General features: G+C 37.0%; 1 protein-coding gene across 4 annotated transcripts in view; it reads left to right on the plus strand.

The window, feature by feature from the left end:
• The window catches only part of sorl1 (sortilin-related receptor, L(DLR class) A repeats containing), a 78,093-nt gene that overhangs the window by 23,865 nt on the left and 41,930 nt on the right, over nucleotides 1-12,298 (plus strand). For all 4 annotated transcript variants that reach the window (XM_020926823.2, XM_020926825.2, XM_020926824.2 and 1 more), the window contains exon 6: nucleotides 3,955-4,135. In XM_020926823.2, the coding sequence (XP_020782482.1) occupies nucleotides 3,955-4,135 (181 nt within the window). The remainder of the gene's footprint in view (nucleotides 1-3,954; nucleotides 4,136-12,298) is intronic.

Consider the following 12,298-nt stretch of genomic DNA (forward strand, 5'->3'; position numbering starts at 1 on the left):
TAAAACCAGAACTAAAACCAGAACTAAAACCAGAACTAAAACCAGGTCTAAACCAGGTCTAAACCAGGACTAAACCAGAACTAACACCAGGACTAAAACCAGGACTTAATCCATTCCAGGACTAAACTAGGACTAAAGTAGGACTAAAGCAGGTCTAAACCAGGTCTAAACCAGGACTAAAACCAGTGATCTCATATATAAAGCACTTCTCTATCAATAATATTTTTAATATGTTTAAGGAAAGACTGGACTTTTTATTGTCTTTAAGTAGACAAAGGTTATTATGTTCAGATTTCCTCGTCTTTGCTACTTTACAGCAAACAGTTTCCTATTCATGGAGACTTGGGCTCAACAGCCAAATTGGAGAGATTTGTTACAATAAATGACTTTATAAAGTCATTTTTTTTGTTCTATATCAGTCTTTTGATCTGCCACAATAATGTGATAATGAATTTAAATGAAAATACCTCAAATTTAAGCTTTTCTCAGCAATTTTTAGGTGAGATTAAAATGAAATTAATTAGATTAATTAATTACAGATGATAATTAATTAATCTCTCAATTTTTTTAATCGCATGACAGCACTAGGTATAACACACTGCATTTATAGATAAGATGTTGCCTGAAAACTGCCCAAAATGAGACTGATTGGAGTTCTTGCTTCTTCACCCTTGTGTGCGTCTCTAATCCTGTTTGTTTAGGCTTTTGTGCACAGTGTTGTGTTTCCTTTCAGAGTGTTATAGACTGGACTATCTGTGAGGCAGCACTGAGCACAGAGCAAACCCAATCTGATGCACTGCCTCCTCACCCTTTGTGAACTTACTGCTAGGAGACAGGGACACACTGAGGAGCAAATCTGCTGTGTGCAGCCAAAAACATCCACCTTGGACAGACAATAATACTCAGCTTTTGTAAGGAAACTCTTCTAGTTTTTTCTAAGTTTTCCAAATTTACTGACCAAAACAAAAAATGTATAACATAAATAATACAGATAGATGCTTTATTAATTCCAAAGGAAATTTGAAGTTTGGCAGTAGCAACATAGAAACAAACATAAAAACATAGAAAGGATATTTAAAGTTAATGTTAGTTATAATAGATATATATTAATAGTTCAAGTAAAATGTGCAACCTCCAAATACCTTTAAACCCTTTTGACATTTTCACTTTATAATAGCTAAACTTTAATTAGCCTTAAGAAGCATGAACAACTTAATTCATAATGAACAAATAGTTTATTTTTATTTATACCATGGTAAGTGAGATGGCTGTGCATTATTTTTGTATAACCACGCTAGTAGTCCGGTAATAGTTATCACTACACTGTGAGCATCACCATAGCAACAGGTAAACAAATGAAATACTGTTAGGAGGGAGTATCTTCTGCTAAAACGGAAATAACTAATGCTTTGAACATCCATGGACAGAGTAAAGGTTTTCCAATTTAAAAGTGAACAATTTTCCTTTGGTGGGACCATGGTATAAATGGATTAAACAACTTGGAGCAGGGTGTTACACAGTTTTAATTTTACTCTACAGCATGTGTTAAAACTGATTTTAAAGGGCCCATATAACATGATTTTCTGATCTACATAATAATGTTGTGTCCTCATCACAAACATACCTACTGTTGTGTGTTGTCTCATTCACACATGTTTAACACACAAATCCTGCATATTTAGTTCTTCTCTCCAGATGAAAATACTCTGTTCCACCCTGTGATGTCATGTGGTAATACAAGAAGTGTTTTTAAACACCTTCAAACACAATCCTTATGATCATTTCAGCCCTGGCATTGCCAATTTCTACTGCATTTATGGTAAAGGGTAGCTGTTAATTTGAAAACTACCGCTTCATGACATCACACGGTGGAACAGAGCATTTTGAACTTTGGAGATGTAGACAGACAAATAATAAAGGATTACTCAAACATGTGTGAATGAAACAAAACATAACTCCAGGTATGTTTTTGATAGTTTCAATCTCAAAAGAGTAAATTTTGATTAATACCTTTAATCCTTAACGTAAAGATTATTAATACACCTACAACAAAATAATTGAGTATGGCAAGAAAACACTAACTGTTCATTTAAATATTACCAATGGCAGAAGAGGGTTGTATGTCAGCTGTTTGGGAGTAAGTGTCTTGAATTAAAAGGAGCAGGCCGTAGACAACGTGCCAATAGCCTGGTGTGCACTCTTCACCCAGGCCGTGTCCATGGGGTGAACAGGCCCCTTTCAGAGGCCGGGCTGGCTCTAACACTGCTCTCTCTGTTCTACTCTCCTCTCTCCTCAGGAAACGCCACTGATTTGGACGTTAACCACAAGACGCTGTGACTTTTTCATTCATTCCTCACTGACTACTTTCCAAAACATGCTGGCTCCTACACAGAGAGTCCAAAAAAGGGGTGACTCATAGGGAGATATTTTACTCAAATGTTCAAATTCAATGCAATTTATTTTTGTATAGCCCAAAATTAAAACAGCAGTTACCTTAACTAAATTGTTGATTTAAAATAGTTAGAAAATCAAACCATTAAACAGCCTTTGGTTAAAAACATACAAGCAAATCAATTTACAGGAAAGAAGCATGTGAACTGTACCAGGGCATCCTTTGTCCTTAGACCCTCCTTCCCAACAAGAAAAACTTTCTAAAAACTTATTGTGTCTGTCTTGTATATAGCTGAGAGGTATATTTGTATTATTCTATTTGTATATTTTTAATTTTTACTTGTACATATGCATTTGTATAATTGTGCCTTATTTGACTCTAGTCTGTTATTTTTTTCTACCCATTTTGAATTTGATTGATTATCATTCATATTTTTGCTCTTTGTCATTATAATTTATTGTGATATTTGAGTTACTGTGCCCAAATCATTTCCCTTGTGGATAAAGTTTGTCTTAGTCTAAGTAAAAAGATAAACCTTGAGGAGAACTACAGAGAAGAGAGATCCACTCCCATGAGCAGTTTGTAGATGCGCATTCATGTTGATAGCGTTTGGTTTAGATTTCATATTTAGTGCTTATGTACTTGGCCAGTGTCATAAAAATGGGAAGTTTTCATTAACTGAGTGAGTAATGAAGTTATTTTTGGACGTGTTGCCATTTACACTGTTCATGTTTCCAGACTGGCTCCTCAGGGCCATGTCTCGCCACTTTCACAACACTTTCTCCAATGAAACTTTTATTGTGGGCATGAATCATCTACAGCACAGGGCACACATAAAGGGAAACCTGAATTCAATACGATGCATTTGATCCCTCCATTTATTTGGATCCCCACGGTTTTGAATGGCCTAAATATTTTCTATTGCATTGTGAAAGTCAAGCCCTTTTTTTCTTTTTTTATGGGACAAGGTGTTACATTTGGCAATTGGACCCATGTTGTCAAATGTTCTTCATGACATCAGACCAGCCTTTTAAAATCTATTAATTAAATGCTCTCAACAACATCTACATACACTGTGTTATTTAAACTGCAAATATTGAACTGGTAAACTAATACAAGAATCACATCAATTTTATAACATGATTGTAGAGTTCTAAAGACAGGAGCAAGTACGATTGTGCTATCCGTATTGACTGATCACAATTTTTGACTGACTGACATATTTGTTTGTTTTTTAATCATAATTTTATGAACAGAAACAAGACCTGAATCAGTGCATTTTAACCCAAAAATGTCTTAAAAGTTTGAAATCTGCACCAGACTCACTGTTTTTACTGGCTTGGTATTGGCCTTTGATTTGTGTATAAAAAAAATCGCAAGCTCATCATTGACAATTTGAAAACGATATCAAATTTCAATAAAAATGTGATTAATGGCACAGTAGCATTCACCCACTGTGTTTTTGTCAATAGAATAATGCTTGAACTCTTGTAAATATGATTTTAAGTTGTTCAAACATGGATACAGTTTCATGTCTAAATTCCTCTGCCCTCTCTCCACAGGGGTGTGGAGCCCTATGACCCTCCCACCACTGTCCTGGTCCAGAGGCACGAGCCCCAGGGCATCTCCACCGTCCTCAGCAGCACCGACTTCTTCCAGAGTGAACAAAACCGCAGAGTCATCCTGGAGCAGGTGGACAGTTTCCAGCTCCGAGACAAATACATGTTTGCCACCACCACACGGGTCAGTTACACCTCTTATTACACACTCTGCACAATAAGTATGTAGTATGAGTACACAGCTGTGGGAGTATGTACTTATGTTTTGTAATGGTAAACCGCATTGTTTCATGATGTGCACACAAAGCAATGTGATCTTTTGAAAAACACTATTGTCTTAAGAATAGATAAGATTACAGATCTAAATGTCTATTCTGTTCCAACTTGTGATGTCATGTGGTAATACAGGAAATGCTCCACTGTTTTTTTTAATCTCCATTCACCTTCACTAGAACACAAGATGATTTTTGCCCTGGAATTACCAATCTCTACTGAACCGAAGGTAACAGGTTTGGAGCTTTGGAAATGTAGACAGACTAATAATAGGGTTACTCAAATGTGTGAATGAGACAAAACCCAACTCAGCTACCGGTTTGATGTGGTAACAACATTTGAACATGGCTTAAAGTTCACAGGAGACGATTGTATGTAATATAGAACCTTTAAAGATGTTGTTGAATGAATCACATTTCTTTCATTATGTTGTACATTTTAATGCATGCCTCTTTTGTCTTTTGAGTAAAACCTCAACACAATTACATGGCCCTAACAGACCTTTTGATCTATTCCAGTCTGTTTCTATTGTAAAGCTGTTTGCTATTGCTGTCTTGCTATTGTGGGTTGCTAATGTAGCGTTAGCATGCACAGACAGAGGAGCAGATGGAGTGTGATTTGGATGTGATGTGTCTGCTAGCAGGGACAGATTTGCTCTTGCTGTTGTCACACGCCTGCCTTGGCTTTAGCTAACAGAGAGCCATGTTCAGAAACAGTGGGTTTATGAGGTCCGCTGTGAAGATTTGTCTCATCTGAATATCAGCCCTCTGCTTATTTCTGAGCATTTAGTCACCACACTGGCTAATTGTTGTTTATTTATGTTTATCTTTTATGTACTACAGTAAATAACTTTCTTAGGTTAGGTTAGGTTAGTTTATTTGCCATTTGTACTTAAAGAACACATTGGAAAATGTACAAAAAGCTCAAAGTGTACCATGAAACAACAACTATCTGAATAATAGCTTAAAATGAGTAAAAGGGCCAAATTACCCATTCTAGAAAATGAAAATATATAGTTAAATAAGCTTGTGCTCCTTCTAGGACCTCTACAACTAATATGGCTGCACAATCAAAAGGAATTGTTTCAAATCACAAAGACTGCGTTAAGTGCAGTTAAGTTATAGAAAGCCCTCTGCAATTGACAAACTATCTCATCTTATATGAAAAAAATAACACAACTTCCTAACCCTGTATCTCTTATTAGTTATGCAAGGTCCTATTATACACAAAATGGATTCTTTTGAGCTTTAAGCTATGTTATAATCTAGTTACCTCATCAAAAACATATCTCAAGTTGTGTTTTGTTACATCATGCGTGTTAAGTAATCCTTGATTATTAGGCTGTATCCCCAAATCTCAAAATGCTCTGTTGCACCTTGTGTTGTCATATAGCGATAGTTTTCATGCTAACACCTCCTGTAGTTCAGTAGAGGGCTGAAATTATCCAAATGATTCTAGTGAAAGTATATGGAGTTTAAAAACACAGCGGAGCACTTCCTGTATTACCATATGACATCACAAGGTGGAACAGAGTGTTTTCTGTTTAAGAGAAGAACCCAGCCTAAATCTGCAGGGTTTGAAACAAGACACAACTCCAGGTTTGTTTATGATGAGGAAACGACATTATAATATAATATTATGGGTTTATTTCAGTCTTTGAAGTATAACTATGAAGTATGAACTAAAACCTCAACTGAAAACATTAATTTCTTTTTTTTTTTTCCAAAATATTGCAGCACTAACCAGTGCTCGTGCCACAGAACTAAAATTAAACAACAATGGAAATGCCAGCATACAACACAGCGTACCTTTTATTATTTAGTATTCTGAATATTTTATTATAAGTTCTTCTTTTTACCACTGTGCATCACTTATAGAACATTAAAAGCCAAATAAAAGCAGTAGTTAAATCATTGCCAGTGGCCCTGTGGTTAAACACAGTGTAATTCTCATTGGTAATTTCCATGTGGTCCAATAAAAGCAGTGAGAGCTTTTGTGCGGTGTTGTAAATGCAATGTAAAAGACATGTGCAAACATAAAAACACAGATGGAGGGGCTGCAGCAACAACGCAACAACTACATCATTATTATGTCTCTGAGGAAACCCTGTAATTATGACAGCTTAGTTCAAACAAGCAGCTTTTCCACAGTTATACTTAAATACAATATACTTAAATACACTGTTTATTTTTACCTGTGAGTAATGATCTTTAATGTGTGCCTTTTCTTAAAACTGAGAACTTAGTGTTGTTTTTGTAATGACAAAGCAAAACCTAATACCATGTTTGAAAATAATCATGATGTTTTAATAGTGTAGTTTTAACCATGAAACATTTGCCAAACAACACAGCAGAGTTTCAGAGTTTCAGAGACTTTTTTTTTTCTATGTTGTTTTTGCCTTTTGCATTCCTGTATTAAAACAGCAAATCATCAGCCTGTGTAGTTTTATACTATGTAGTTTGACATTTAATTTAAAAGTGCACATGGTAATTTTTCTGATGGAGGGCAGGAGGGCACATCACCTGCTTGTCTCCATGAGGATTTTATTGCTTTGCTTCAAATGTCCCACACTAGGACATTAAACTAATCTATTTCTGTGGAGACAAGCTGGTGAAGAATCCACGCCAAGTTACTGTGGAGAAGAGAACCCATTCACAGTCACAATGTAGAGTTTTTGAGTAATAAAAATATCTGCAATTGAGTAAAAGCATGTCCATGTTGGCTCACCCACCAAGTCTGATAGTGTACCTTTAAAGGTGCACTGCGTAATATTTCTGGTGAAGGGTCCGCCTCCCTGGAAATGTTATTGTTTTGTTTAGAAAGTTCCACAGTATAGATTTAACCTGTCTATTGCAAGGAGAAAGGAGAAAAGCAGGTTATAGCACTACATTACATTGCTGTTCAGATCTGTGGAGAGTTGCCCCTATTCTCAAAAAGGAATTATTGTATTTTGGAGCAATAGAAAGAACCCTAATGAATAAATGCTAGAGGCGCTTTATGTTTAATGCCATACTAAGGAACATTCCAAGGACAGCAATAGCATCTCCATGGAGACAAGTAAAGGGCAAAGTATAGTTCTATGTCGACTCACACACACTGTTGCCTTGTCGCTGTTGTTTTTGATTTATGGATCTGCATTGAGGACTAAGCACCACGAAGTAATTCACCGCCACAGTGCTCGGAGGCTAGGATTTAAAACTGGTGTTCGTGTATACAAAATGAACCGGGAAAGCGGAGTACCAGAAATGTATATAGAGCGGATGTACAGAGAACCAATCATAGCCCTTATTGTGTGCGTCGCTTCCTTTGCTGTCTGCATCGTTTCAATGCATAGTTTTGGAGGTGCACATCTGTCGTTGCAGAATCACATCAACACAGACTCTTTGCATTGTGACGAGACGATTTGACCCTGGAAATTGACCTTAAAGGTTGTATAGAGGATTTTCCAAGGAACGAGAAATCCAGCGACTGTTTGTCCTTTTTCAAATGTTGCGCATGCGTGAAATCACCCCCCCTCCCCTACAGCTCCCCACGTAGAAACGCCTCCTCCCTCCTCCTCCTTACGCCAGAAACAGGTTTGTTTACAGCCGGTGCGCTGCACATGACTTGTAAACAACTAACTACAGTGTTGGTTAGGCAAGGCGGAGAAGTGAGGAGTGGGGGGAGCGGGTGCGCGGACATTTCGTGCGCAGACAAGAAGTGAGGAGCAGGGAGAAGAGCGGAGCGGGGAGCGAGGAGAGGAGAGAGGAGAAGGGAGCGGTGCGCGGAGATTCTGTTCCCGGAGAAATGAGGAGCAGGGGGAAGAGCGGAACGGGCAGCGGGGAGAGGAGCAGGAAAGGGGTGCACAGGGACCCACAGTGCACCTTTAATATCATGATATTAAAATTGACTGTCTGGTACCCATATACACGCATTGAAAGATGTTGTTGTTCTAGTTATTTTCAATAATACTAATCACGGCTTGGAGTTATATTGCATCTTTCAATCTCTTGGTAAATTACATCCACAGACCTGAATGATTTACGAACATAGAGGTGACCTATTGTTGCCTTTGTTAGTTTGAATATCCATCCATTGAGCAGAAGAGCTATTTCTACATTTGATCTGATATGAGAGGGTTGATAGAAGTCAGTCTCAGAGCCCTGAACATTACTGATGTTGAGATAAGAGGCAGAAGCAGGCTGTTGAGTTAGCATTTCTACACAATCAGATTAAAAAGCAAAAATATGAGAGATGATTGTTGATGGGTCTTGTCTGTTGATCTCTAAGACAGCTGCTGTTTTCTTCTTTTAAGATTAAACTCATCATAGTTAAATGTGACTAGTATCTGACTTTAATTATTGTAGAAAACAGAAAGCAGCCATGCCAAGAAAACATCAGATAACTTTTCAGTTTTGCCTTATACTTCTTTCAAATCCAGTTTATGTTGTAGTTATGTCAAAACAGTTAACAGAAAGACCATTGCTGATAAGATTTATAAGAGATTGTCAACGGTAGGTTGATGACAAAAATACACTGTTTAAAATAAGGACTTTGAATCACACGGCCCCCCACGATTCGATTCGATACAATACACGATACATGGCTCGTGATACGATGTTATCACGATACGATACTTGTAATAAACAGTATATTGCACATGATATTCTGTGTTATGTTGCTGTTTTTAAGAACCAAATACATTTTATCATACGTTTCTTTGTTAAACCACTACTTATGCAAAGTTAATATGAAATACATCTATTTTAATTGTCAAAACAGTGAAAATATCAAGTGTATTGTTTAAACAAGTTTCCTTTCACTAAAGAAGCAACACAATTATAGTGCCGTGTCAAAAAAAAAAAAAAGCTAAAACAACCAAAAAATACTCTTGGTGATATATATTTATACAGCAGTCCACAATAACGATACTGTATCACCAAGTTTGTATCAAGATATTACGAGTTGCACGGTTCATGAAAAAAAATTTACCTTTCAGTTCGCTTGTCAAGGTCCGGGATGTGTGTGTAACGTACGATTTGCACAGTTCCCGGCTTGCGCATGTTTTGCTTTGGTGCAAAAGAAGAGGTGTGGAGAGTGGGTGCTGCGCGTCACATGTAGAAATGGCATGCACCTGTGTCGTTATCTCGCGAAACCACAGCCGCGCGTCAATGCAAAGGCGGCTCCACCAGCAGCTGCAGCAGGACATACACGCACAGCACTGGCTCTGTGTTTGTCAATGGGAAAGCCGATCAAATTTGACTGGGCGCGTTTAGCCAAGCAGTGGAGCCAGGTCCTAAGGGCATGCGTATTTTGCCCTACGCAAGCATAACACTGCAACTTTTGGATGCGTAACTTTTAGAAAGTGAATGAAGGCGACTCCACGCATATGGAGCAGCACGTCCTGTGCGCAGAAAATAGGATCCATCCTATTTTATGACGCTCTACATGAACGTAGGTGTGTATCCCCATCAAAATACACAGAGAGTGTGAATCTTTGGTTGTATTTGTGCATTTACCATCAGTACAACGTACTCCTGGGGCAGTTCTGTGTCATGTGAAAGAGTCCAGGTCCAGAAGGACTGTTAATAAGTGCTTTAAAATTTACTTTTGAAATCCTCATGTTTGCCGTGGTCAGCCTGTACCAGAAGGTAAATACAAGTCTGTTCAGCTGTTAGTTTCACTGTAGACCTGATACAAGTAGCTAAACGCGCTCAGTCAAGTTTTATCGGCTTTCCCATAGAGAAACACGGAGCCAATGCTACGCGTGTACGTCCTGCTGCAGCTGTCGGTGGAGCCGCCTTTGTGATGATGCACGGCTGTGGTTTTGCGAGGTTACGCACGTAAACGCTGACGCGTGCAGTGGAGCCAGGCCCTTCACCTTGCAACCAAGAGCACAATCTCACTAAACCAAGTATCCCGACTCCTGAGAAGGATTAGGAAGGTGGTAAAATTTTTTCACAACAGCTGCTTATGTCCAATAATAATGTGCTTAAAGTCAAGTCAGATTCAGTTTGTGCATGATCACATTACTAACTATAATTTTATAACTTTTTTTAATGCTGTATCCTAAATTGCGGATAATAAAGATAACATAGCATATGATGAAGTATATTTCTGGAGATTAAAGATTAAAAAGAAAAAATTACAACAAGAACCGTACCGAACTGAAAACCACGACCTTAAACCGCAATACGAACCGAACTGTGAATTTTGTAAACCGTGTCACCCCTACGAGATATATCTCAAGATTTTGATATTTTTTTCACACGCCTAGCTAAAGTGCAGTGTTTTCCAAATAATTCTCTCGAGACAAATATTTAAACTTTACACCCTAAAGAAATATAAACTAGAAGAAGTGTGTTTGTGTTAGCCCTTGCAACATGACCTCTGCATTCCCTTATTGTGCACAGTATTTTATAGTAATAACTTCTATAAAGTATTGTACTAAATCATGGTTGGCCAATGCAAGACTTGTGACACTCATAATACAATTTAGTCTGGGATAGTTTACACAGTAATGGCCAATATCTGCAAAAAACTTCAACTGTAAAAGAAGTATTTAAACCAGTTTCACAAAGTGGACCTTTATTGCGTCATTAAGTTGTATTTGCAGCTTACACAGACTCTCTATTTAATGAAAGTACTGAAGCTAGTGTGGACAGATTTATGGTGCTCAAAAGCAAAAATTTTTTTTTTTTCATATTCTTATAAAACAGTTTTGACCTATTATTTCTATTCCAAAGAATGCAATGTGTACTTAAAATGAACTCAGTGAATAAGTGTGTTTCTAGTAACTCTCCAAAAATGAAATGAAATTCCAGTAAACTGCATTATAGGCTTACACTGCATTACACAAAAAACAAAAATGTTTTCAGCACATGTGTCAATAAAAATTTGGGGGACTATTGTTACCATTTTTGAAGTGGATTGTAAACTTTCATTAGAAGAGTACTTTGAAACTGTATTTAGTTACAGAATACTGAATACCTGCATCAAGATGTATTTTGTAACATATTCTGATACATTGTCCAATCACAGTACTGTATTCTGAATACCTAGAATTCTTTTGCTTTTCTTTACCAGAATATAGTTACTCAAAATTAGCATTCAGTTACCTCCTAACACTGATTATAAATAAATAGAATGATTGTGTTTGTAAGCATTAATCATGTTTCTTGTATATGTGAAGCTTTTATAGATGCCCTGCTAATATTACTTCCTTATTTACTGAAGCCATTCCAAATTGTTATCTGTTATCTTACTCTGTCTGGCTAAAAATGTGTGCTCATAACTTTTCCTCCTCAGGCTTTGATTTAGTTTAATAGGATTAGAATAATGAAATATCTAAAGTACTTTGGCACGATCAAGCTGCTTAAGCCAATTAATAAGACAGAAAAGAATAACTTTATCTAGCAATAGGAAAATATTGAAAACTGTGCCAATGAGACCTTAAATACACAAGGCTTTGGAGCAGATCTGCTTTGCATTCTCATTTAGATTACAGACTGTCTGAGGAACAGGGGGGCTGAGACTGAGAGAGGTAAACAGGAAGTTGAGTTCAGAAAAGGACCAAATTCTTGACTGTTGTGTTTTAGCTTTTGGCCCCTGTTGTTTAGGTGAGCATTAAAATACAGTGAAATATTAATTCAAAAGGCTGCGTAAGATTTCACATAAGGGTGTGACAGTCTTGAAATTAGTTTATTGATCTGCTTATTTTTGAAAACAGCAATAGATGTGCTTATTACCATAAATATAACATACATTTGTTTTTAGAGGTACATGGCAAAAGATTGGACTGAAATAAAATCAATAGTAGGGTGACAATACTGAATATTTTTGATGCAAATTAAAATAAACAAAAAATAAGAAATTAAAATAAGCAATAGTTAAAGACCAAACTGAGGCACATAGAAGGTGTAAAGAGTGAGACTATCCATAGGTTTCAGAATGATGAGAAATGGGGACTGTTGCCATAGTTATTAACAATTTACAAGTAATAATTTACAAAATATATCTTTCGAAGTGGGAAAAGTCATCCATATTACATATAATAGTAGGGCTGTAATCTTTGACTGACTAAAGTCCTTTCGTC

This window comes from Boleophthalmus pectinirostris, unplaced genomic scaffold, assembly GCF_026225935.1.
Source record: "Boleophthalmus pectinirostris isolate CB_2022bp ecotype Guang Dong unplaced genomic scaffold, ASM2622593v1 HiC_scaffold_9, whole genome shotgun sequence".
Taxonomy (NCBI): domain Eukaryota; kingdom Metazoa; phylum Chordata; class Actinopteri; order Gobiiformes; family Gobiidae; genus Boleophthalmus; species Boleophthalmus pectinirostris.